The 27,738-nt window shown below is 47.1% G+C and overlaps 1 protein-coding gene across 3 annotated transcripts in view; it reads right to left on the bottom strand.

Annotated features, from left to right (window-relative positions):
• The window catches only part of LOC140425404 (F-actin-uncapping protein LRRC16A-like), a 530,177-nt gene that overhangs the window by 297,838 nt on the left and 204,601 nt on the right, over nt 1–27,738 (bottom strand). For all 3 annotated transcript variants that reach the window (XM_072509651.1, XM_072509649.1, XM_072509650.1), the window contains exons 9-10: nt 9,997–10,072; nt 7,768–7,856 (exon numbers count right to left, since the gene is read on the bottom strand). In XM_072509651.1, the coding sequence (XP_072365752.1) occupies nt 7,768–7,856; nt 9,997–10,072 (165 nt within the window). The remainder of the gene's footprint in view (nt 1–7,767; nt 7,857–9,996; nt 10,073–27,738) is intronic.

Here is a 27,738-nt window from a genome sequence, read left to right as displayed (position 1 = left end):
AGGCAGCATCTGGGGAGTGAAAGAGAATTAACATTTCAGATTGATGACCCTTCACGGTGAACTCTGTTTCCGTACACGGAAGCTGCCCGACCTACTGTATAAATGCAAACAGTTGTTCTTAGTTAACTAGAAGTTCCAACACAAAATAGTACAGTGCAACCAAACGCAAACATCATCTGTCCAGTGATGACCCCTCTATTAGAATCACCTTGAACTCTGCTCAAAATTGTAATCATAATCAAGGATAGCAAGTGGGCCATTTCCTTCGACAACTGATACCTTGATGTTGATGGCATTCCAACAATGGTGGGAATTACGGGATTTTATCAGTTATTTTGAAAGAGCAGAAGTTCTTGTCCAAGTCAGGATGGTGTGAGACTTGGCAGGCATTTTGGCAGTGATATTCACAAAACATTGCTGATCTTCTTGTTCTTGGTTCTGAAATCACTTAGTAAAATCTTGCAATGCACTATGTATGTAGTTAGTACATACTGCAGCCACAGTGTGCTGGCAGGCCAGTGCTGAATTTGGAGTCTGGTGGCAATCTAGACAGTTAAAGAAATGCTCTGCAAGCTGCTCCAGCTGCACCCACCTTGGGCAGGAAATGTGCCTTCATCGTAAAGTATCACTTGTAGTCATAATGTCAATATATCTGGCCAAGTTAAGCTTCTGATGATTACCAAGAACATCGAAAATGGGGCAACTCTATTGTTGTTGCTGTTGAAGGTCAGGGAAAGGTGGTTGGCCTTTTCTTAAATTCAACAATTGTAAGATATATTTCTGGTGTGCATGTTACGTGCAAGTGGTCGGTCTCAAGAACATCATTCCAGGTGCTGTGGTTGACATGCGGCTGTGAATGCATCTGCACGCTGTAAAAATCGATCAGTGAAAAACTGCACTCATTACGGCAAAAAAGACAATGGTGCAGCTGATGTGTGGGAAAACCATGATGCCCTGAGGAACTTCTAATCAGATGCTGTAGAACTAAAAAAACAGACCACCTCAATTGCTAGTACAGCTGTTATGATCTATAACCTGCAGATTTTAGTGTTGCTCTTGGAAAAGTTCTCCATGCTCTCCTCTAACCTAGGTTTGGCTCCAATTTGACTGAAATGGGGAAGTGGAGGACATATTTGATCATGTTTAAAGATTATCATGTTATACAAATCTGCTGGCAATCATTGGCATGTCACTCAAGTGCTCAATCTGTTCTTTGTCCATCCCATTTAGCTCATCAGTCGCCCCATATTAGAGTTTGTGCCTTTATATGTGAAGGCAAGACTTTGGGCAGAATTTTCTCTCCTGAGTTTGGCACGCAGAGTCAGGAAATTACCCGACACCATAAACATGACTCAGGAGAAAGTGCCCCGAATGGGCTGTATTTCATTCAGGGGTGGTGAGGTCATGGGTGCTAACGCGGGTCAGGCCCACTGCCACTGGAAAGTGTGTAAGACAGCCACTGGAGCTGCTGGGTGCCAAGGCTAGCAATTTAAAAGGCCCTCCTTGGTGCTCTGGGACTTCATTCCATTTTCAATAAAAACAATAAAACAAATAGCCTTCAAGCCCTTGCACTCCCCATGCCGTTCATGCCAATTCTGCCTCCCCCCACAAACTCATGGCCCCTCATGCGCTCCAAGCCACTCTTTGCCCCACTACCCAGCAATAGAACATTATAGCCCCTACGCCACTTTAGTCCCAACTCATGCCTTCCACCGACTTCCCTTTGCCTTTACATCATCCATGCCAACTCACCCGAGTATCCACCATGGGTGCACCTCAGGACTCATGCTGAGATTAAGTAAAATAAAGTTCTAAGTATCTACTACAGATTTCAGTATATGTTTAAAAACACGCATTGCTAAAAAGCTATTCAATACATTTAAATCCCTTCAAGCTCTCAACCCTTCGTAAAAACAAACATTTTGCTTCAAATACTTAATCCCTGATAAAAACAAACATTTGCATTCATAACCGACATCAAAGACAGCTATCTCTTTATGACCACTTGAGTTATCAATCAAACTATGAACTTATAGCTCCACCCGCCCTCCCAATTGTGATGAGAGGTTGCAAAACCAATTAAGCAGCTCTAATCCTATAAATGACAACCCTAAGGCGTATTCTAAACAAGCAGCTAGTGAAATTGCAAGTATTGACAAATGCAAACTTATTGTTGTTGGTTAACTAGATGTTCGAACTCAAAACAGTGCAGTGCAAACAAATGTAAATATTATCTGTACAGTGGTCACCCCTCTATTAGATAGTGGCCGATCAACTGGATTGCAAACTGCCAACAGCGTTGGTATGGGCAGTGAATGCAAAGAAGTCTTTACAAATGATTGGGGACTACAGCCCGTACTAATTGGTGTACGGAAGGAATCCAGAGTTGGCTTAAATGCTATTTGGATGCTTCTCCTCCTCTTGAAGGAAATACAATTATCTCTGTTTTTTCCCGCCATTTAAATGTCTTAAATATAGACAGGAAACCTTTAATCAAGGTGGAAGATTCCAAAACAATTCGGAGAGCATCACAGCACCAAATAAGACTGTCTGAGGAGAACTTAGTTCAGGTTAACTGGTTTAATATAAGAGAGAGGGGCAAAGGGAACAGAACGGCCCAGGAAAAGTAATATGACATGAAGCAAAACTGTGATTGTTCAATAATAAAAGCCCATTCTTCACCTGTCATCGGAATTAATTATGAATTTGAAAATATTGACAATATGATAGAAGATGACATAGCACCATGTGCATCACAGACTCATCTGGTGGGGCAGAGCCAGAGGGATCAGGAGTTGAATATCAGTAGAAAATCGGATTACGATAAACAGGAAGGGACTATTTGTCCAAGATTAGCTGCCCAAAGTGGGTTCGCAGGTATCGGAGCGTCCAGAAGGATCAGATGACTGGAAGGATGCCACAATAATGGGACGGGCAGGAAACTCTACTGGAAAATTTAAGAATTGGCTGAATGTCCAGGATGATAGACAAGCAGTGAAGGTCACGGACTGGGACCACGGTGTACGGGAATGAAAATAAGGACATGTAGCCCAAATTACAGTGATGTGTCGGGTGATGAATCCACGAGGAAACATTAACGTATAGTAGCAGGGCTTTGGACAAGAGGGGTCCAGAAAGAATTGAAAAGACAAGTAGGGATCGCAGTCTGACTAGATGATAATGGAACGGAGACTGCTAAATTATCACAACGAAGTAGCAGCAGAAATAGGAGTCCCCATGACCGAGAGGTTTTTGAACAGCTGACAAGTTAGGAGATAAAACCATACGGGAGGCAGTTAGAGGGAGTCTGGTGTATATTCAGAAGTCCCAAATAGGGGTCAGCCAGCATTATCATATAAGTCTGCACAAACAAGGTCCTACTGGATGGCACTTATAAGGCAAAAGGTAGGTTAGCGACCTGGGGATTTGATGAATGTTTAACCGATAAAGAAATCAGAACACCTTGCCTACAGTTGGAGAAGTAATTTAGAAAATTTGTTTGGCCCTTTTTAAAAAATAAATTTAGAGTACCCAATTCATTTTTTCCAATTAAGGGGCAATTGAAATGAAATGAAAATTGCTTATTGTCACAAGTAGGCTTCAAATGAAGTTACTGTGAAAAGCCCCTAGTCACCACATTCCGGCGCCTGTTCGGGGAGGCTGTTACGGGAATCGAACCGTGCTGCTGGCCTGCCTTGGTCTGCTTTCAAAGCCAGCGATTTAGCCCTGTGCTAAACAGCTCCAATTAAGCGTGGCCAATCCACCTACCCAGCACATCTTTGGGTTGTGGGAGCGAAACCCACGCAAACACGGGGAGAATGTGCAAATTCCACACGGACAGTGATCCAGAGCCAGGATCAGGACCTCAGCGCTGTGAGGCAGCAGCACTAACTACTGCGCCATCGTGCTGCCCTGTTTGGCCCTTTTAACGCCATTTTAAGTCGATAGATCGAAAAGCTGCATTTCTGCAGGGGGATCACCTCCAGAGGGAAGTGTTTCTTAAACCTCTAAGGAGGCATCAGGGACAGAGGGAAAACCTTAGAAATTGAGCAAGCGCATATGTGGTTTAAACAATGCTTCCAGAGTGTGATACTTTTCAGTTTGATCGGTGTTAAAGTTGGGTTGTCTCCAACTGAAGGCAGATCCTGCCGCCACAGTGGGAAACTGGCAAGCATCTTCTGGATGATTGTTGATGACTTCCTCATAAATATTATGAATTGATAGAAGTCTTGGCACTAGTGAGTTTCAAAACAGAGTTATTGACAAGATTAGGACAGATTTTAAGGTTGGGAGTCAGGCTAATGGGGCATTTAAATATACTGAATTATCTGATATCAATTTAGCATGGCCAATCCGCCTACCCTGCACATCTTTTGCGTTATGGGGGTGAGACCCACGCAGACAAGGGGAGAATGTGAAAACTCTACACGGACAGTGACCTGGGGTCGGGATCAAACCCGCGTTCTCGGCGTCGCGAGGCAGCAGTGCTAACCACTGTGCCGCCCTAGAGTTCAGTACGTCTTACGTGCAACCAAAACATTTTTAAAACGTTAAAGATGGAGAAATCCGTGCTTAACCTTATAGTTAGGTGATCCTAAGAATGTAAAATTGATTGTGTTCTGTGACGCCTCTCTCCCAAACTTTGTTGATGGGTTTTCAAGTGCAGCGGGTTTTATAATCCTTCCTGTGGGTAAAAATGGCAAGGGCTGTCCCGTGAACTAGGAAGCCAAGAAAATAAGGTGTAGTAAAAATCACCTTGGCTGCAGAGACCCTTCCATTGGCAGAGACAGTTGACATGGCATTCTTTTTATTGAAGACATGCAGAGAAATGTAAATGGTGGAAATGATGACGGGTATGTCCCAGTAGCGTGTTACATGGACAATCCGTCCCTTTGGGATAATGTAAACTCCACAAAGAAAGTGAGTGAAAAAAGATCATGAATTGATATAAGTCTTAAATAAATGGTGGAGAGAGGGGAAAACTCCAAGCTCCAGGTGGGCTGATCTAAGCCATCGGTTATCAGACTATTTCACTTAAAGGAAGGCTTATCGTGAAAAATTGCTGGGGGTATGAGAAGACGGACAAATCAGGATGTAAGTATTTCTTTGAAAATGAGGGATTTATTGTTCCATTTTCAGTTTGGTTTTTTTCCCCAGAAAGGAAATGCACATGTCTTTTTTTGCATTTTAAAGAAACAGAATCTGTTAATGTTGAATTTGTGTTACAATGAAATGCATGCTTTAAATTGGTAATCAAGCACAGCTGTTGGGGAAAGATTATGGAATCATTGTAAGAGCATATAAACCAGTTCAGTCAGTGTCTGGGAGGAAATGGGAGAGTCTGCAACTTTGCTGTTTTGGCAATAAACCTGCTTCACGGTACAGGCTAGCTTCACACTCATTCCACCTCAACATACAATTGTTGAAATGAACACTTTTCTTTCATGCCATTGTGAATATCAATTGTTACCCATAGAGAAATGGTCTGATCGGACAATATTTCCTAGAGTTGGAGAGTTCATAAGTCTGTATCAAACAGTTTAAAATAACCAAGGACAATGTGATTATTATACCACTTCAAAGAGAAATACAGAAATCGCCCTGCAGTCGTAATTGTTCAAATATGCAAGGCAATGCATAAAATATTGAAACTTTAAACGCTACAACTTAAAACTGTACTTGGGAATTGTGGATTCTTTATTGGAAACGTGCATTTTTCTGTGGTTCGCTGTAACACACACTGCAACAAGGACTGCATTAAGTGAATTTATTACTCTGGAGCTGTAAACAGTTGTATGCTGCCCGAGGTCCCGGCGAAATCTTGCATGCTCCCACCACGTGACGCTAGATGTGACTGTGTTGTCGCAAAGTCACATGATGACTGCTCTATAATCTTTGCAATTAACTTGGGCCGCCAGTGTATGCGGTGTAACAGTATACGCAGTGAAAGCTATATACAGACATGTGTGAAAAAAGCAATTAGCTATACAACAGTGCACAATGGTTTGTGTGAACAATGAAACACAGATTGGGCTCTTGCAACTTGGTGCATAACCCACTGTGTACACGGCTCACCCATCTTTTAACAAGTGGTGGGATGGAACAACAGAGAAAACAAAACGTTCACCAGTCTAAGCAGTCGATGTGGTGACAAAACCCAGATATCGTGTGCTAGGCCTGCTCAGATGTCCAGAGTGCATGATAACACCAACAGATGGAGGGAAGACGGTCTATAGCCCGTGCCCATTTTACTGGACTCATGAGATACGCTGTGTGTGTTGTACAGACATGGGACCCACCACATTGGACTCCGAAGGAGTCTTCATGAGTGTGGGTGCAGAGGGCCTGCGGTCAAGACAAGACGGTTAGGTTGCAGCGTCAGCTGCTGGTGGTGGCTCTCATACTCGCAAAAGATGAGGGCAATTGCGAAGTATTGATTGTCATTGGAAACTACCACTTAGCTTTTGGATTGCGGGCCTTGCTGTTGACCACCATCAACTGGTCATGGCCACGTGGGGTCTGGATATGGACCATTTAGCCGAGTACTAGGGTGCTATGGATGTGAGCATGTAGATCGTAACGTGCCTTGTTACTCAGTGTGCATTGAAACAATGCAACTTGAACATTAGATTCAAGTTTGGGCTCCAAGAGAGCCTTGGCAGTCGAGTCAAAGTCCTAGTGTGCCTGAGTAAAACCATGAGGCAGACCATGTAGCGGAAGATTACACAAGCTAATTAGTGCAGTGCGGTAGCCAGTGTGGTCCCGTGCATATTTTTCCAAGAGGTGACTGGCTGAGCGTACCGCTCTTTCTGCGAGCCCATTTGACTGGGTGGAAAGGCTGCTGATGAGGAGCTCGAATTCCCAGATACGTGCAAATGTCTGAAACTCCGCGGAGACGAGCTGACGAGCATCGTCTGTCAGGATTCTCTGCGGGATGCCATGTGTGGCAAAGTGTTCCTTGAGCTTGATCACTGAACCGCTGGTGCTTTTCAGAAGGTAGTAGAGTTCAAACCACCCTAAATATGAGTCAATGAGGACCGACTGCTGTCTATCATTCTGCTGAAAAATATCAGCCACTGTGAACGCCCATGGGAGGTCTGGGACTTCATGCAAATGTAGCGGTTCCGTTGCTTTGCGCACTTTAGTGCATTACAAGGTGAGCATCTTGTCTTCCCTGCCTATATCAGCGTATATAGAGAGCCAGTACTGGCCCTGCCTTTAGTTGCCTCAAATCCAGAGTGCCCTTGGTGCAGATTTGGGTGTACTACTGGAGGTCAGGCGGAATTAAAAATCATTGACCAGGCAGGATTAGGCCATCTTGTAATGTTAGTTCTTCTCTGAAGATAAAGAATATGGGGAGTTCATGAGGAAGCTCCCTGGAGAATTCTGGCCAACCTTTCATTATTATGTCACAGTGTGAGTGTGTGAGTGTGTGTGTGTGTGTGTGCGCAGAGCCTGCTGAAGCTCCTGACAAGAGACCAAAGCCTCCATCTCCATTATGTCTACGTCAGCCTCTGGTTAGCACTGCTGTGGACCTGGGTTCGAATCCCGGCCCTGGGTCACTGTCCATGTAGAGTGCTCTGCCTGAGGTCCCGAAGAAATCTGGCGCGTCCCCGCCACGTGAAGCTAGATGTGACCACGTCATCATGTAGTCACCTGACAACCCGGTCTACACTTGTACAGTTCTTTATGGAAAGCTCAAATACAGTTTCAGGAGGCTTTACCTACATAATTCTGCTGATGTAATCAACAGTTAAACATACTTACGTTCGGAGCCCTCCATTTTCTAGCACCAGCTCTTCCAAACGTGTGGATCTAGCAACAACTCGCAGAATTTGTTCACAAACATCTGTGGTCTAAAGAATTTGAAAATGAAATCCGTGTAAATTTAAAAATACAGAAGGATAAAGCAAAGAAACTACTACGCAAGCCAAAAGCTGACGGAAAATACTCGATCCCAAGGGCCGATTACGTTTTTTTAAAAATTCACTGTTTTCATTTCTTTCCAATACTTGGCTATGTATGCCAATTCTGAGCCCAAGGAGAGGAGTGCAAAATGTTGAAACAGCCAACTATGCAACATTACCAAGACATACTTTCCATTGTCTAACCATGCAGCTGCACTGAATGTCGTGGAATGCCTATTGCTTCACCCATATAACTAACTACAGAAGGAAAACGAAGGAATTAATTGGTTGGGGAACAAATCTACATAAATGAAGAAAGATGCATTGCAAAAATATAAATTATAAAAAAATTAACAGTCCAAATTACCTTTAATCCATCATCCCAAATATTCATATGTTTGTAATTACTGTCTAATTTTCAGATGTCGTGGTGCATCATCTTTTTTGAGCAAATTGAAGTGCCTGTAGATTCCTCATGAGTAGTATTAACAAAGTCATACAAATATAATTCTGATGAGCAGTCAATCATTTCAAAAACATCAGCAAAACGATCAAGTTCAAACAAAGTTTAACCAATGATAAGAAAGTGGGGGCACTATGAATCAAGGCAGGCTGAGCTACATGCTCAGAATCTTCAGTTGGTGTATAACGCTCTGTGCAACGAACCTCACAATGCAAAATTTATTCTATGCTGCAATATAGCTTGATTTACTAATAAAACTTTATCTTTTTATTTCTCAGTTTGACTTGAAATTAACTGCAAACTATTGGTTGAGTGTATGTGCCATCATTTCACATTTTGCGATGACGGATCTCAACAAAATGAAATTCTCATACTTCTTGTTTGGCACTAACTATTAATATTAGGACCAGTAAATCTGCAGAGCAATACTCGTCAAGCTTAAGTTGCTATTCTCCCTCCCATTTCTCCTCCTCTCCACATTGTGTTTCATTGTGTTTCTCTCTTACATTTGCTTCTCTCTCTCTTTAATTTGTTTCCAATGAGGAGTTTGTGGCACATCAGAAAGTGCCTCGCTTTATGCTACAGCAGGACAAGCCATATGCCATATCAGTGGGAGTATCATATGCGATGAAAACCATCGTACTAAAGAATAAGTGATTGCTTATGACTTCACCAATAGTGTAAAACAGGCAACCTTCAACTCCTCTAGGTTTGAGAGTGTGATAAATAACACTTTTAATACTTAATCAAATGCTTAACCAACTTGTGACTGATGCTCATGATGTATTCTTGAAAGTTTGTTTGAGCATAAATTGACATTATTGGGGAGTTTTTGTTTAAATGTTACTTCCTCCTCTGTTCAACCATAACTATCAATTATATTTTAAATCCTTTAAATGGCTACCAAACATTAGACTTCTTAAATCATTGTTGCCTTAGGTATTTGTGTTTTAGCAAATAAATTAGGGAACATTTTATGACTCAGTCCTAAGGCATGAAATTGAAATAGAATCCCTACAGTGCAGAAGGAGGCCATTCGACCCAGCGAGTCTACACCGGCCCTCGGAAAGAGCACCCTTCTTAAGCCCACGCCTTCACCGTATCCCCGTAACCCCACGTAACCTTTTGCACACTAAGGGTAAATTTAGCATGGCCAAACCACCTAGCCTGCACATCTTTGGACTGGTGGAGGAAACCGGAGCACCCGGAGGAAACCCACGGGGAGAACGTGCAAACTCCACACACAAACAGACATCAGAGGCCGGAATTGAACCCAGGTCCCTGGAGCTGTGAGACAGCAGTGCTAACCACTGTGCCGCCCACATCTATCAAATAATAAATTGGCAGCAAGGCCCCACAAACAGCGATGAGATCAATGATTAGATCATTTGTTTAAGTCATCTTGTTTGACGGCTAAATATTGGTCAGGATACCAGGAGAAATTTTTTTATGTTGCCATATAATCCAGCTGAAGGAACAGGCAGGCCTTGGCTTAATTCCTCATCTGACCTTGCACCTGAGTGTCAACGGTTTAAATGCAAGGCGTATGAATAGTTACCTCGGTAACTAGCGAAAACAAAACAGAATAGTTAGAGTCATCCACTCCATTTGAGTCAATTTACTTACCAGTTTAAGATCCTTAGAGGAGAGCTTTGTGAACCATTGGTTGTACTCCAAGGCAGCAACAATTGGTATTAAGTCTCTAATAAAATGAAGGAAGTTTGATTATTCAACAGCGACATTTGCCTCGTTGATTATATTGTAATAATGTAGGCAAATAAATTTCATGCAAAGGATGAATAGTGATGATCACTATTTCTTGAGGATGTATCTGTGTAACTAACAAATGTCAATACTAGCTATTCATTAGCTCTACACCACCGCATGAGTTTTATTTACATATCCTTCACTTTTTAATATTGAGAGGTTTTCTCATGATGAAGTTCGACATAAATGCTATTCTCAATATCTTTTTTTTAATAAATATTTTATTGAAAATTTTTGGCCAACCATCACAGTACATTGTGTATCCTTTACACAGTAATATCACAATATAAATAACAATGGCCAGTTTTATAAACAAGAAATAAATAATATATAAACAAAAACAAAACTAAATGGCAACTGCCTTGTCCCAGATAAATATTCTCCAAAAATATGTTTTAACCGTCCAATATACAATTATCTATAACAACAACCTATACATATTATACTTATATACTTATATATTGACATCCCTGAGAATCCCTCTGGTTCCTCCTCCTCCCCCCCCCCCCCGCCTGGGAAGCATCTGTAGGGAGAGAAAAGAGCTAACGTTTCGAGTCCGATGACACTTTGTCAAAGCTAACAGACAGAGAAAGTGGGAAATATTTATACTGTGGAGTGAGAATGAAAGATGAGTCATAGATGAGTCATAGCCACAGAAACCCAGGGAAACCAGGTGCTTATGGCCACCGAAACCAAGGGAAAAGAGTGCTAATAGCAGTCCCCAGAGAGAACAAAAGATGTGAAAGGCCAAACAGCAGAGAAACTATCAGAGGGTGAACTGTAGATGTGGGGGGAGGGGAAGAGAGAAGCAAAGAGGAGAAAGGTTAAGGAAAGGTAGATAAGATGGGGGGGTTTAAATATATATTAAGAAAGAAAGAAATTATAAAAGACAGTTAAAATGAAATGGGATGAAAACAAATGGGTCACATGGGTAGCCTATTGCAAATACCTCATAAGACAAAATATCATCTCAAAGTATAATTGAGGAATAATTTACAGGATTTTCTTTAAAAGAAGCTTCTCACCCCATTTTTCCCCCTAATCTTTAGGCTTGTGGAAAACCGTGAGCAAGAGCAGAGTTCATCCAAGCAGCCATAGAGGTCTACTGCACAAAAAAGGCCCTTCAGCCCATCGCGTTTGTGTCGGTCAAAAACAACCACCAAACTGTTCTAATCCCATTTTCCAGCATTTGGCCCATAGCCTTATATTCCTTGGCATTCCGAGTGCACTTCTAGATATTTCCTCTGGTCATTGATCCCTCCACCATGGGAAAAGTTCTTCCTGTCTACTATATTTATGCCCCTCATAATTGTATACATCTCAATCATGGTCGGCATGATGGCACAGTGGTTAGCACTGTTGCCTCACAATGCCAGGGACCCAAGTTCGATTCCAACCTTGGGTGACTGTGTTGAGTTGGCACGATCTCCCAGTGTCTGCGTGGGTTTCCTCCGGGTGCTCCGGTTTCCTCCCACAGTTCAAAGATGTGCAGGTTAGGTGGATTGGCCATGCTAAATTGCCTTCTTAACCACTTTATCCACCTGCCCTGCTGCCTTAAGGGAATGGTGTACATGCACACCAAGGTCCTGCCGATACTTGGTGCTTCCCAATGTACTGCCATTCATCATGTATTCCCTTGCCTGGTTTGTTCTGTCCAAGTACATCACCTCACACTTATCCAGATTGATTTCCATTTGCCACTGATCAACCCATCTGACCAACCTGTCTGTATCTTCTTGTAATCCAAGGCTATCCTCCTCACTATTTATCACCCCACCAATTTTCACATTAATCACAAATTTACTGATCAACCCTCATACATTCAAGTCCAAATTATTTATAGGAACTACAAACAGCAAGGGCCCCAACACTGATCCCTGCAGGACCCCACTGGACACAGGCATTCAGTCAAAAAAACACCCCTCGACCGCCACACTCTGCTTCCTGCCACTCAGCCAATTCTGGGTCCAATTTGCCAAATTTCTTCGGATCCCATGGGCTCTAACCTTCACTATCAGTCTCCCATGCGGGATCTTATCAAAAGCCTTTGCTAAAGACCAAGTTAGACTATGTCAAATGCATTCTTTACATACGAGTTTAGATGGCGAGCATTACCTGGTGACCGGACTATGAGAGCAAAGCTCAATTCTGTTCTCGAATGAAGTCCACACAAGCACTTTTACCTTGGGTCACTGAATATGTATCTCAGTACACACCAGGAATCAGACCCAGCGCCTTCTGACCTGCTTGCCTTAGTGCTCCATCAGGTGATGCCATTACCCACAATAAATGAAGATGTTGTGCGTTGATTGCAACTATGTGAGACCGGGGGCCAGTTTAGCTCATTTGACTGAACAGCTGTTGCAGAGCAAGGCCAGCAGCGTGGGTTAATTTCCTGTATTGGCTGAGGTTATCCATGAACCTTGCCTGAGATGTGGTGATCCTCAGGTTAAATCACCCACCATCAGTCAGCTCTTCCCCTCAAAAGGGAAAAGCAGCCTACGGTCATCTGGGACTATGGTGACTTTACCTTTATCTGAGAACGCATTTACAGCCAAATAATCTTTGACGTGGACACAATTGTACCAAGTTTGACCAATGCAAGAAAACAAATTCAATCAATCTGAAGATGCAATCTCACATTAGGATGAGCAGCAACTTTTTTATTCATTTAAATTGCTATCCATCCTAGGACGTGACGATGGTGCAGTGGTTAGCACTGCTGCCTCATGGCGCCGAGGACCCGGGTTTGATCCCGGCTCCGGGTCACTGTAGAGTTTGCACATTCTCCCCGCGTCTGCGGGGGTCTCACCCCTGCAACTCAAAGATGTGCATAGTAGGTGGATTGGCCCCACAAAATTGCCCCTTAATTGGGGGGAAAAATAATCGCGTACTCTAAATTTATATGAAAAAAGTTATTGTCCATCCTTAATTGCCCTCAAAGTGGTGGTGAGCGGTTTTCTTGAACTGTTGCAGTCTATGTGGCACAGGTACACCCACAGTGCCGTTGGGGAGGGAGTTCCAGGATTGTTGCCCCAGCGACAGTGAAGGAACGATGATATATTTCCAATGGGGATTGTGGCTTGGACAATTTCCAGGTGTTGGTGTTCCCTTGCATCTGCCACTCATGTCCTTCGAGATGGTGGCGGCGGCTTTGGAAAGTGCTGCCTAAAGAGGATTGGTGAGTTCCTGCGGTGCATCTTGCCGATGGTACACACGTCTGCTACTGTGCGTTGATGGTTGATGGAGTGAATGTTTGTGGATGGGATACCAATCAAGTGGGCTGCTTTATCCTGGATGGAGTCACGCTTCTTGAGTGTTGTTGGATCTACACTCATTCAGCAAGTGGGGAGTATTCCATCACACTCCTGACTTTGTGCCTTGTAGATTGTGGAGAGGCTTTAGGGAGTCAGGAGTTGAGATATTCGCCGCAGCATTCCTCGTCTCTCAGCTGCTCTTGTCGCCACAGTGTTTATATGGCATGTTGAGTTCAATTTCTTGTCAAAGGTAAACCCCAGGATTATAATAGTGGGGGATTCAGCGATGATAATGCCATTGAAGGTCAAGGGGCATTGGTTAGATTCTCTCTTGTGGAAGATGGTCATTGCCTGGCACTTGTGTGGCGTGAATGTTACTTGACACTTGTCAGCCCAAGCCTGGATATTGTCCAAGACTTGTTGCATCTGGACATGGACTGCTTCAGCATCTGAGTCGACACGAATGGTGTTGAACATTGTGCAATGATCGAACGTGGCTCGCCTGCCGCCGAAACCCTCATTCATTCCTTTGTTACCACTATACTTAACTATTACAATATGCTCGTGTGGCTGCCTCCCACATTCTACTCTCCATAAACTTGACCATCCAAAATTCTGCTGTCTGTTTTAATTCACACCAAGTCCTCTTGACCTATGACCTCTGTGCCCATCAATCTACATTAGCTCCCGGACAAGCAATGTCTCAGTTTTAAAATTCTCAACTTTGGTTTCAAATCCCTCTATATCCTTGCCCTCCCTATCCCTGCAATCTGCTCCAGCTCCACAACCCTCTTGCGCATTCTCAATCATAATTGCTCAATCATTGGTGGCTGCACCATTAGTTGCCTAGACGCAAACTCTCGAATACCTTCTCTGCACTTACTCATCTCACTTTCCTGCTTTAAGACACTCCTTAAACCTATACCTTTGCTAGGGTTCAAGTGATTTGACCTAACATTTGCTTATGTAGCTTGGTGTCATACTTTATTCAGCGCGGGTAACAGCATGGAGAGGGGTGGACCTGTGCAGTTAAAAGAGTGGGTAAAGGGAAAAGAGCTTCAGAGTGAGAAACCGCAGAGAGAGCCGGTTCCGAAGAGTTAAAACAGCAGGAAACAGTTGAGGAGCTTCTGAGTGAGAATTGGCACGGAGAGAGGATGACCTGGCCAGTTATAACAGCGGGAAAAGGGAGAGGAGCCTCAGAGTGAGAAACAGCGCAGAGAGAGGAGGACCTGGCCAGTTATAACAGCGGGAAAAGGGAGAGGAGCGTCAGGGTGAGAAACAGCGCAGAGAGGCGCAAACCCGGCCAGTTAAAACAGTGGGAAAAGAGATCTAAATATCAAAGGATATATGTCCTATCGAAAGGGCAGTCAGATGGGCAGAGGGTGCGGGGTTGCATTATTAGTAAGAAATTAAATTAAATTGATAGCCAGAAGCGATATAGGGTCAGAAGGCGTAGAATCTGTGTGGGTAGAGTTGAGGAATCGCAAAGTAAAAAATGGGCCTGATGGAAGTTATGTACAGGCCCCCTAGCAATGGCCATGAAGTGAGGCAGAAAATAAATCAGGAGATAGAAACGGCATACAAGAAAGGCAATATTACAATAATCATGGGGGACTTCATTATGCAGGTGACCTGGGAAAATCCAGTTGGTAGCATATCTCAGGAACAGGAATTTGTGGAATGTCTACGAGGTAGTTTTTTGGAGCAGCTTGTGGTAGAGCCCACTCGGGAAAGGCAATTCTGGATTTAGTGATGTGTAATGAGGCAGACTTGATTAGGGAAGTTTATGGTAAAGGAAACTTAGGGGGGCAGTGATCACAATATGATAGAATTCCCCCTGCAGTTTAGGGGGAGAAGCTGGATCAGATGTAACAGTATTACAACTGAGTAAAGGTAACTAAAAGATATGAGGAATGAGCTGGCCAGAGATGATTGGAAGGTGAGCCTAGCAGGGAAGATAGTGGAACAGCCATGGCAGGGTTTTTGGGGGTAATTTGGAGGAGCACAACAGAAATTCATTCTGAGGAGTAAACATGCCAAGACATCCAAGGCTGACGAGGGAAGTCAGGGCAGCATAAAAGCAAAAGAAAAAGCAAACAAGGTGGCAAGGATTAATGGGAAGCCAGATGATTGGGAAGCCTTTAAAAACGAGCAGAGGACAACTAAAAAAAAAGCAATCGGGCAGAGAGGATGAAATAAGAGTGCAAGCTAGCTAGTAATATAAAAGAAGATTGGAAGTGTATTTTTTATATATGTATATAAAGGTAAGAGAGAGGCAAGAATGGACATCGGACCAATGGGGAAAAAAGAAATGGCAGAAGAACTGAATCGTTACTTTGCATCAGTCATCACAGTGGAAGACACCAGTGGGATGCCACAACTTCAAGAGTCAGGGGCAGTGGTGAGTGTAGTGGCCATCACAAAGAAGGTGGTGCTGGGGAAACTGAAAAGTCTGAAGGTGAATAAATCACCTGGACCAGATGGACTACACCCCAGGGTTCTGAAGGAGATAGCTGAGGAGATTGTGGAGGCATTGGTGGTGACCTTTCAGGAATCACTAGAGTCAGTGAGGGTCCCAGAGAACTGGAAAATGGCTAATGTAACACCCTTAATTAAGAAGGCTGAAAGGCAGATGGCAGGAAATTATAGGCTGGTTGGCCTGACTTCCGTCGTTGGTAAGATTTTAGAGTCCAGGTGACTTCTGTTGGCAGCAAAAGTGTGAGTGGTCGCACACAGGGCAGCTCCTGCTCAAGTGCATAGGAAAGAGCTCTTTTTACACAATATTGGGTGTAATTTCAACGGAAAGGATTCGATAACGGTCAGAGTAGCAGTTTCCCCCAGGAGTGGTATGTCCGCCGGTTATCAAACCCAGCAGAAGACAGTGAGAGACCTGCCCAAAGAGTTGGAGGAAACCTGTGGCGCAGGTGCCGGTGTGAGGATAGCAGAGGAAGAAGGGCTTGTGCCAGATTGAGCAGTTGATGGCTTTCATTAAGGAAGAATTCCGCCAACAGAGGAAAAATATGTGGGAGGTTCGCTCAAAGGCCATCGAAGGAGCTGTGGCACCCCAGAAGAGTTTGATGGAACGGATAAAGAAGTGCTTAGAGGTGCAGCGGTCGCAGATTTGAGAGATCGAAGGAGTGCTTTCAGACCACAGCGATCATGTAGTGGCACTGGAGACAGAGGGAGATCTTTGAGGGCAAAGGTGGAGTGGCAGGAGAACACCTCGAGAAGGCAGAACTTGAGAATAGTGGGCCTGCCCGAAGGAGTGGAAGGTGTGATTGCCACGAAGTACGTCTTGAAGATGCTGGTGGCGTAAGAGTGTGCTAGATAAGGCCCCTGAAGAGGACAGAGCGCACAGGGCTCTGAGGCAGAAGCCTAGAGCTGGGGAGCCGTCGTGGGTGGTGATCGTGAGACTCCACAAATTTGTGGAGAAAGAGAAGATCTTGCGTTGGGCCAGGGAGAAGCGCACCTGCGAATGGGAGGGGAACAAGGTCCGAATATTTCAGGATGTTGAAGCAGAGTTGATGAAATGGCAGGCAGGGTTCAACAAGGCCAAGGTGGTGTAGTACTGGCAGTGCATCAGGTTTAGGGTGCTCTTTCCAGCGGAATTTTGGGTGACGTTTGAAGGCCGGGAATATTACTTTGAGACCCCAGAAGCGTCCAAGGACTACATCAAGGAGCAGAAACGGGGAGAACTGAATGGGCAACGCTTGTGAGCCAGGGTGCTGGTATTTTGCAATGGTTGGGAATGCGTTTGAAGATACACCTCTGTGTGAAGGACCAGGTTAGGTTAAGGAAGGGGTAGGTCCGGCTAGTTTTCCACTCGGGGTTCGATTCGAAATTGAGGGGAGTGGCAATTTCAATGAGCAAGAAAATGGGACTTGGGAGGGCAAAGGAAGTGAGGGATCCGGGTGGGAGATCTGTGACTGTGAGTTGGGTATTGGAAGGGATGCCAGTGGTTTGGTAAACGTGTATGCCCCAAATTGGGACAATGTAGGTTTTATGAGGGGGTTGCTGGCAGTGATTCCAGATATAACCACGCACCAGATGATGATGGGAGGAGATGTTCATTGTGTCCTAGAGCCGAGGATGGATAGGCCGAGCCCCAGGTCGACGGGTAGAGTACAAATGGCAAAGGAGCTGGGTGGGTTTAAGGAGCTGGGTGGGTTTATGGAAAGGATGGGTGTGGTGGACCCACGGCGCTTTCGGAACCCAGGGGAAGGGAGTATTCCTTTTTTTCACATGTTTAAAGGGAGTATTCGAGGATTGATTATTTTGTGCCGAAGCGGGAGGTATTTGTTGTAGTTGAGGGGCAGAGTATGCAGGGATAGTTATCTCGGACCATGTGCCCCACTAGCTGGAGATTCGATTTAGATCAGGGCGAGAGCAGAGGCTGGGGTGGAGGCTTGATTCGAGGTTGCTGGCGGATGGTGGCTTTTGTGATAAGGTGCGGGTGGCGATTAAGGGGTATCTGGAGTAGAATCAGAATGGGGAGATATCGGCAGCCATTTTTTGGGAAGCGCTGAAGGCAGTGGTCCGGGGAGGAAATTATCTCGTTCAAGGCTCGCGCGGATAAGGAAAAGAGGGAGGAATAGGATCGCCTAATGAGCGAGATAGTGGAGGTGGACAGGGAGTATTTGAAGCTGCCCACCACGGAGGGATTGGCGAGGAGCAAAGAGTCACGTGTTGGAGGAGCCCCTGGGGCTGAGAGAGGTGCTGGATAGTGTCAGGGGTATGAAATCGGGAAGGCCCCTGGCAGGATGGGTATCCGGCGGAATTTTATAAGGAGTTCGCGACGGACATGGCACCATATCTTTTCAGGCGTTTGATGAAGCATTGGAGAAAGGGGAGATGCCGGAGACGATGACGCAAGCAGTGATTACGTTAATCCCGCAAATGGGGAAGGAGCCGGCGGAATGTGGGTCGTATACGCCCATATCACTGTTGAACACGGATGTGAAAGTATGGGCTAAGTTGCTGGCAGGGAGGATGGAGGATTGTGTCCCGGAGGCGGTTGCAGAGCATAAACAGGCTTCATGACAGGCAGGTAGCTCGCAAGTAACATAAGAAAGTTGTTGAACGTAGTTATGAATCCGTCGGGAGCCCTGGTACTCCACGGAGGTAGTGGTGTCCATGGACGCGAAGAAGGCATTTGACCGGGTGGAGTGGCGGTACATGTTCAAGGTCCTGGGTAGGTTTGAGTTTCGGCCGAGATTTGTGGCATGGGTGCGGTTGCTGTATGTGGCACCAAGGGTGAGGGCGAGGACGAATTATATGAGCTCACAAAGCTTTGACTTACACAGGGGTATGAGGCAGGGGTGCCTGCTGTCGCCGTTGTTGTTTGAGCTGGCCCTAGAGCCTTTGGCGATGGCTCTTAGGTGGACGGCGGAGTGGCAGGGGATTATGAGGGGACATCGGGTGTCACTCAATGTCGACGACCTATCGTAGTTTGTTTTTGGACCCACTGGAGAGTATGGGAAGGATCATGGGCCTGCTGGGGAGGTTTGTGGAGTTCTCAGGATATAAACTGAATGTAGGGAAAAGTGAGGGCTTCCCGGTGATTGAGCTGGGAAAGTGAGCCAATTTAGGGGGCATGCCATTTAAGGTGGCGAGGAATAGTTTCAGATATTTGGGGATTCATGTAGCGAGGGAATGGACGGGGCTCCATGAGTGGAACTTAACGAAGCTGGTGGAGTAGGTCAGTGGGGGGATCTTAGGAGGTGGGATAGACTGCAGTTGACTTTGACGGGGAGGGTATAAGTGGTAAAAACGAATATTCTGCAAAGGTTCCTGTTTATTTTTCAGACACTCCCAATCTTTACACCAAAGGCCTTTTTTCGGAAACTGGACACTATTATTTCGGACTTTGAATGGGCAGGGAAGGTGCCGAGGGTGGGGAGAACCCTGCTACAGAGGCAGAGGCAGCGGGAGCGGGTTGCCATTGCCGAACTTGCTTCATTATTACTGGGCAGCAAATGTGGACAAGGTGCAGCGATGGTGGGGAGGAGAAGGGTACAATGGGTTAGGATGGAGGAGAGGTCTTGTAAGGGGTCTAGTTTGAGGGCTATGGTGATGCCAGTGTAGCCAATGGCGCCGAGTAGGTATTGGAAGAGCTAAGGGAGACGGTAGAGCTCCAGAGAGGGAATGAGTTCAGGTATCTGCAGGTTAGGGACTTTGCGCGAAAGGTCTGGAAGGAGTTCCCTAGGTTGCCGGGATACACCCTGCTGGAGTGACTGCTGCTTCCGGATGTGGAAGGGGAGGGAAGAATTGGGGATATATACAGCTGGCTGGGGGAGCAGGGCGGCAAGTGGGTGGTGAAGGTCAAGGAAGAATGGGAAGGGGAGTTGGGAGGGGCGATCAATTGGGGAGTATGGACAGAGGCACTTCGTAGGGTAAATGGGACTTGTGTGCAAGGATGAGCCTGATACAGTTTAAGGTGGTACACAGGGTACATATGACTCTGTACCCTGGTCCTAGCAAGGGTAGTGGGGGAGGACGTGGATCCGAACCCTTTTGGTGGCGATATTCGGGGTTTCGGAGAAGTTGGAGCTCATGGAGGGGAGCAAGGCCAAAGTCGTGGCCTTCGACTCTCTGTTTGCCCGGCTGTGAATTTTACTGGAGTGGCGGTCGACATCGTCATCGGGAGTAGCGGCATGGTTGAGTGACCTGTACGACTTCCTGCGGTTGGAAAAGATAAAGTATGAGTTAAGAGGCTCAACAGAGGGGTTCAAGAAAAGGTGGGGGATATTCGTGACCGTGTTTGAGGGGCTGTTCGTTGTGTTGGGGGGGGGTGACGAGTGGTGTTACGCAGGGGTCAGTGATGAGGACGCAACTATTCACGATATACATTAACGATTTGGAAGAAGGAATTGAGGGCATTATTGCTAAGTTTGCAGATGATGCAAAGATATGCAGAGGGACAGATAGTGTTGAGGAAGCAGAGAGGCTGCAGAAGCACTTGGGCAGGCTAGGAGAGTCAACAAAGAAATGAATATATTGTGGAAAAGTGTGAGGTTATGCACTATGGTAGGGAGAATGAAGGCATAGACTGTTTTCCAAATTGGGAACGGCTTCGGAAATCTGAAGCAAAAAGGGGCTTAGGTTAACATGCAGGTTCAGCTGGCATTTAGGGAGGCAAATGCAATGTAAGCATTCATTTAGAGAGGGCTAGAATATAAGACATAGGAGCAGAATTAGGCCATCGAGACTGCTCCGCCATTTAATCATGGCTGATATTTTTTTCATCCCATTCTCCTGCCTTCTCCCCATAACCCCTGATCCGCTTATTTTATTTTTTTTTACAAACAATTTTATTGAGGTATTTTTGGCATTGTAAACAGTAACAATATACATTAGTGTGCAAACATCAATCACAAAAACATAGTACAAATAACAGTTCCTCTTTCGCAAATAGACCCACCTATTCTTCCCCCCTACTCTACACTGCCCCCCGCCCCCCCCCCCTCGCCGATTAGTTCCCCGCGAAGAAGTCGATGAATGGTTGCCACCTCCGGGCGAACCCCAATAGTGAGCCTCGTACGGCTAACTTGATTTTTTTCCAAGCCGAGAAAACTTGCCATGTCCAACAGCCATACTTCGGTCTTTGGGGGCTTTGAGTCCCTCCAGGCCAACAGTATTCGTCGCCGGGCTACCAGGGAAGCAAAGGCCACAACGTCAGCCTCTATCCCCTCCTGGACTCGCAGGTCCTCCGACACCCCAAAAATTGCCACCTCCGGACTCATCGCCACCCTTGTTTTCAGTACCCGGGACATGACGTCCGTAAATCCCTGCCAGTAACCCCTGAGTTTTGGGCATGCCCAGAACATGTGGACATCTAGCACACTTGCCCTCCAGCCCAAAGAATTTACTCATCCGGGCCACCGTCATGTGGGCCCGGTGAACTACCTTGAACTGAATCAGGCCGAGCCTGGCACATGTTGCGGTTGCATTTACCCTCCTCAGAGCGTCTGCCCATACGCCTCCCTCCAGCTCTCCACCAAGCTCCTCTTCTCACTTGAGTTTCAGTTCTTCGGTCCCTATGTCCTCCGCTCCCATAAGCTCCTTATAAATATCCGAGACTCTCCCCTCCCCTCTCCTCTGGAAACTACCCTGTCCTGGATCCCCCTTGGTGGAAGGCGTGGAAGGGATGGGACCCGTCTACGTACAAAATCCCACACCTGCAAGTACCAAAAGTCATTTCCCCTTGCCAGCCCGAACTTCTCGTCCAGCGAACAGCTCGCGAAGCTCCCTTCCAGGAACAAGTCGTCCATCCTTCCCACTCCCGCCCTCTGCCACGCTCGAAACCTGTCGTCCATCTTCCCCGGGACAAATCGGTGGTTGTCGCATATTGGGGACCAGACTGACGCTCCCACTTCCCCCGCATGCTTCCTCCATTGGCCCCAAATCCACAGAGCCGCCACCACTATAGGGCTGGTGGAGTACCTGGCCGGCGGGAGCAGTAGAGGAGCCGTGACCAGGGCTGCAAGCTGGTGCCCTTGGACGAAGCAGCCTCCACCCGCTCCCAAACCAACCCCGTACCCACTATCTATTTCCTTATCATGGCTACGTTCGCCACCCAGTAGTAGTTGCTGAGGTTTGGCAACGCCAGTCTTCCCTTGCTACGGTTCCGTTCCAGCATCCCCCTCTTTACCCGCGGGGACTTCCCCGCCCAAACAAATCCCAAGATGACTTTATTGATCCATTTAAAGAAGGACCGCGGAATGAAAATAGGGAGACACTGAAAAATAAACAGGAATCTCGGGAGGATCATCATCTTCACCGCCTGTACTCTCCCCACTAGTGACAGCAAGAGCGCATCCCATCTCCGAAACTCGCTCCTCATTTGTTCCACCAGCCTGGACAAGTTCAACTTATGCATCCTGCCCCAGTCCCGCGCCACTTGTATCCCTAAATACCTAAACTTTTCCCAACCAGCCGAAACGGTAGCTCCCTCAGCCTATTCTCCTGACCCCTCGCCTGCACCACAAACATCTCGCTCTTTGCCATGTTCAACTTGTATCCCGAAAACCGGCCAAATTCCCCTGGGATTTCCATAATCCCGTCCATCCCTGCGTACAAAAGCAGGTCATCCGCGTAGAGCGAGACCTTGTGTTCTATTCTGAACATTCCCTTCTATCCCCTTGTCGCTCTCAGAGCAATTGCCAGCGGTTCTATGGCCAACGCAAACAGCAAAGGAGAGAGGGGACATCACTGTCTTGTCCCACGATATAGTCGGAAATTCTCAGATGTCGTCCTGTTTGTCCTTACACCAGCCTCCGGGGCCTGATATAGCAGTCTAACCCAGTCCACAAAGCCTTCCCCAAACCGTCCCAGCACCTCCCATAAATAGTCGCACTCCACCCGGTCAAAAGCCTTTTCGGCATCCATTGCCACCACTACCTCCACCTCTCTGCCCTCCGGGGGCATCATAATCACATTGAGTAGTCTTCTTAGGTTGGCTACCAGCTGCCTGCCGTTTACAAACCCCGTTTGTTCCTCCACAATCATGTCCGGTACACAGTCTTCGATTCTGGACGCCAGGATCTTGGCCAGTAGTTTAGCGTCAACATTAATCAAGGAGATTGGCCTATAGGACACAGGCTTCCATTTCTTTATCCAGTTTTAATATCAGCGAGATGGTGGCTTGCGACATCGTCGGGGGTAACACCACATTGTCTCTCGCCTCGTTAAACACCCTAATCAGCACCGGCCCTACTATCCCCGAGAACTTTTTGTAGAATTTCACTGGATACCCGTCCGGCCCCGGGGCTTTACCCGACTGCATGGCCTTCAGATCCCCCATTACTTCTTCAGCCCTAATCGGAGCCCCCAGCCCCTCTACCATCTCCCTCCCACCTTTGGGAAGGTCAGCCCATCTAAGAATCGCCTCATCCCCTCCGGCCCCGTGGGGGGTTCCAAGGTGTACAGCTTGCTGTAAAAGTCCCTGAATACCCTGTTCAATCCTGCCGGGTCTCCAACCCGGTTCCCTGCCCCGTCCACTACCGTCCCTATTTCCCTGGCCGCCTCTCTCATTCTAAGTTGCTGTGCAAGCATTCTGCTGGCTTTCTCCCCATACTCATACACTGCGCCCCTTGCCTTTCTGAGCTGCTCTACGGCCTTCACAGTGGATAGCGCCCACAGCTCCGCCTGCAGTCTCCATTGTTCCCTAAGTAGCTCTGCCCTCGGGGACTCCGCATATTCCCTGCCCGTCTGTATCATCTCCTGAACCAGTCTGTCCATCTCCGCCCTGTTCAGTCTGTCCCTATGGGCTCGGATTGAGGTCAGTTCCCCTCTCACCACTGCCTTCAGCGCCTCCCAGAGCACCGCTACTGAGACTTCCCCTGTATTGTTGACCTGTAGGTAGTTCTGCATGCATTTCCCCACTCTCTCACACACACCCTCATCTGCCAACAATCCCACCTCTAACCTCCATTGTGGGCGCTGGTAACTTTCTTTGCAGATCTGCAGGTCGACCCAATGCGGAGCATGGTCCGAAATAGTGATCGTCGAGTATTCTGTATCCCTCACCCCCTCCAAATGTCCCTTCTCATTACAAAGAAGTCAATACGAGAATAAACCTTGTGAACATGTGAAAAGAACAAGAACTCTTTCCTGTCGTCCGACTGATTCTCCAGGGATCTTCCCCCCCCCCCCATTTGTTCCATGAACCCCCTCAGTCCCCTTGCCATTGCCGGGACCCTGCCCGTTCTGGAGCACAATCTATCCAGGTCGGGATCAAGGACTGTATTAAAGTCCCCACCCATAATCAGCTTGTGCGAATCCAAATTGGGGATTTTCCCCAGCAGCCTTTTGATGAAATCTACATCATCCCAGTTTGGAGCGTAAACATTCACTAGGACTACCCTCACCCCCCTCAAGCTTACCCCAGACCATGAGAAATCTACCACCCCCATCCGCAACTGTGCTGTCCGCCTCAAATTGAACCCGTTTGTTAATCATGATCGCGACCCCTCTGGTCTTAGCGCCAAGCCCCGAATGGAAGACCTGGCTAACCCAGCCCTTCCGTAATCTAATCTGGTCCGCCACTTTCAAATGTGTCTCCTGCAGCAACATTACATCCGCCTTCAGAGCCCGTAAATGCGCGAACACACGTGTCCTCTTGACCGACCCGTTTAACCCTCAAACATTCCAGGTGATCAGCCTAGTTGGAGGGCACCCTGCCCCCCCCCCCCCCCATGTCCAATCAGCCATTCCCCTTCTTGGGCCCACCCCCTGCCCATGTGCCACGCCTCCCCTGGTCCGCCTCTTGGCAGCTCCCACCCCCAACCTCTTCCCTTTTAGCTGGTTCAGTTCCTCCCCCCCCACCCCAGCAGATCATCTCCCCCCCCCCCCCTCCCAGCAGATCATCCCCCTCCCCCCCTCCCAGCAGATCATCCCCCTCCCCCCCTCCCAGCAGATCATCCTCCTCCCCCCCCCCCAGCAGATCGTCTCCCTCTCCCCCCCCCCCAGCAGATTATCTCCCCCCCCCCATCCCCCCGTAACCTAACCCCTGCCATATACTGGCTGTATACACCCCACCCCACCCCCCCCCCCCACCTCGCTCCCGCTGACTAGCTCAAAGCAGCTACCCTGGTGACTCAACTCCGGCGCCACCATGTCTCCCACCTATTGTCCCCCCGCTCCCCTCCCCCCCCCCACCCATCAACACCACTTCCCCAGAACAGCCCTGTTCGAGCAATCGCCCTGGGACCGAAACAGAGAGAAAACAAACAAAGAACAAAGCTCGCCCCCACAATAGTGCAATTCAAACTGTGTAATGAGGTGGGCGCTCCCACCCACCCCCCTCCCAACATTACCAGAAAAATAGCAAAAAGAACCCGTGCAGCCCCCCAGCACCCAATAACTTAACCTTTAACTATGACTTTGGCTTTAACTTTAAAACGTTCAAACAGGCAAAAACAAACACAAGAACACCCCAAATTTTAAGTAAAAGAACCACATCGCTAACACGAAGGGCAATCCACAAAGAAATGCAAACATCCCTTGAAACACTAACTTGAGTCCATGGGTCCTCAGTTCGGCACCAGTCCATGCCCCTTAGCGAAGTCCACCGCCTCCTCCGGGTCATCAAAATAATGTTCCTGTTCCCGGTATGTGACCCAAAGCCGCGCCGGAAAAGTAGCCCGAACTTGACCTTCTTATTAAACAGGATCTCTTTAATTTGTCTGTAGGCTGCCCTCCTTCTGGCCACCTCCTGGCTCAGATCCTGAAAGATGCGCAGGACACTGTTGTTCCATAAGCAGCTCTTTGTGTTCTTGGCCCACTGTAGGACCCGCTCCTTGTCCACGAACCTATGGAACCTGACCACTATCGCCCGGGGCATCCCCCTCGCGGATGCCTCGCCTGCACTCTGTGTGCCCTGTCCCAGCTCAGATGCAGGAAGAAATCCTCCCCCACCAGCTTCTGCAGCATGTCTGCCACATATGCCATGGCATCCACTCCCTCTGCCCCCTCCGGGAGCCCAATGATTCTCAGATTCTGCCGGTGAGACCTACTTTCCAGGTCCTCTCCCTGTCTATCAGCCTTGATTGTTGCTCCTTCAACTTTCTAATTTCCACGTCCACTAGCGTTTGGAAATCCGCCTGCTCCTCCAATGCCTGGACCTTCTTATCCTGGGCGTCCAGCCTTTGGTCCAGTCGCTGCACCGCTTTTTGAAGCGGTTCCAAATTATCCCACTTCAGTGCTGCAAAGCTCTCCTTCATGACCTTCAGCATGTTATCCAGTGCTGTCTGGACCGTCCGTTCCGTGGTCCGTTCGTCGGCCATCTTTCCTCCCACTTGAACTTCCACACCACCTTTGTTCAGCCCCGTCTTTGCCAGGTCGAATGGACTAATTCTGCTCCTATATCTTATGTGTTTTATTGTAAAATGCTCCAATGAAGCGCATTGGCATTAATGGGGCTATATAAAGATAAATCTGCAAGAGTTTTGATTCTGTATTGATCGGATTCATACAACCTTCAAATTGTACAGATATATCTAAGATAGAGGATCAGCCATGTTCATATTGAAAGGTGGAAAAGGCTCAAAGGGCCAAATGACCTACTCTTGCTCCTATTTTCTACATCCATTAACCAGATGATGTTCAACAACAACATATAATTCACTGGTTTCTTTTAAACAGTTATGGTCATTTCCAGGATTGTTTTGAACTCTGGTTTAATAAAGGATAGTTATTTTGACTTGATGTCAAAATGCCAAAAGGTCAGAGAACCAGTGTTTATTTCTGATGAGTGGGGTGGGCTGATAGCTTTAATGGTACATTCAACATCAGGGCCGGGATTCTCCCTCCGCTGGCTTGATTCTCCGTTTTGACGGCGCCCGGGGGTTTCCCAACGGCGTGGGGCTGCCCCACAATGGGAAACCCCGTTGACCGGCTGGCGTAACGGAGAATCCCGCCGGTCAGTTGGGGCAGAAATGTGGCGGAGAATCCAGCCCCGGTCTTCTTCTAAATCAGAAAAGCCAATGAATTTCAATGCAGAAAAGATGCCTTCTTGTTAATAACCTTACAGGGAAGACTTATGCAACCCCATAGGGGATTAATCACTGCAAACTCTTGTTTGCGAAAGCACATCTTCAACAGTATTCAAAATGCACAAACTGAAGCAGCAACGGTTGATTTCAATTGTGGATTGGTTAGGTGCACAGCACACACAAATGCACACTTCAAACTGACTTCAGTGTATCTGTAACGCAACAGCATATTTAATGCTGACACCAAAATAGATGCAAATATATATTCATCACAGTGTGGTTAATTGTCATGCAGTTATGAGCGGAATTTATTGCAGGCAACAAGGGTCTCGCCTGTCAATCAGCCACTTAACTTGGCAGTGTCCAGCCCTCACCGGAATTACAGACCCTGGGGGGCAAGTCCAGCATGCCAAGAAACAAGAGTTCAGAAGCTCTTCAATGCTCAGATGCATCACTGGGGAGGCAGTGGCTGCTGCCAGTAATTCACCCACATAAGATCCAAAACTACTGGGTGACCCTGGTCATCCATCGGTGGGTGATAGTGGAAAAGGGATTGTGGGGTGAGGGATTTGGAAGAAAGGCAAAGGGTGGTTTTCAGCAGCCACCTCCCCTCCCCCACCTCCCCACCGGAACCACAACAGGACTTCCGCATGTCAAGTCCAGAGTCTGCCACTAGGTGACTACCAGTGGGCCCAGGCGATGCCCCTTAATGGGCATTAATTTGGCCTTCCCATCATGGAATTAACTGGGGCAGAGGCGGGAAGGCCGTGTTACCCGCCTAAAATTTCTTCTTTTTTTGATTGCTCTTTTAACATAGAGGTACTAATGGCTGCTTGTAACGTTAGATCTTT

Source organism: Scyliorhinus torazame, chromosome 6 (genome assembly GCF_047496885.1).
Source record: "Scyliorhinus torazame isolate Kashiwa2021f chromosome 6, sScyTor2.1, whole genome shotgun sequence".
Taxonomy (NCBI): domain Eukaryota; kingdom Metazoa; phylum Chordata; class Chondrichthyes; order Carcharhiniformes; family Scyliorhinidae; genus Scyliorhinus; species Scyliorhinus torazame.
Note: the sequence above shows the minus strand (reverse complement) of the source record. Positions and strands in the feature narration are given on the sequence as shown.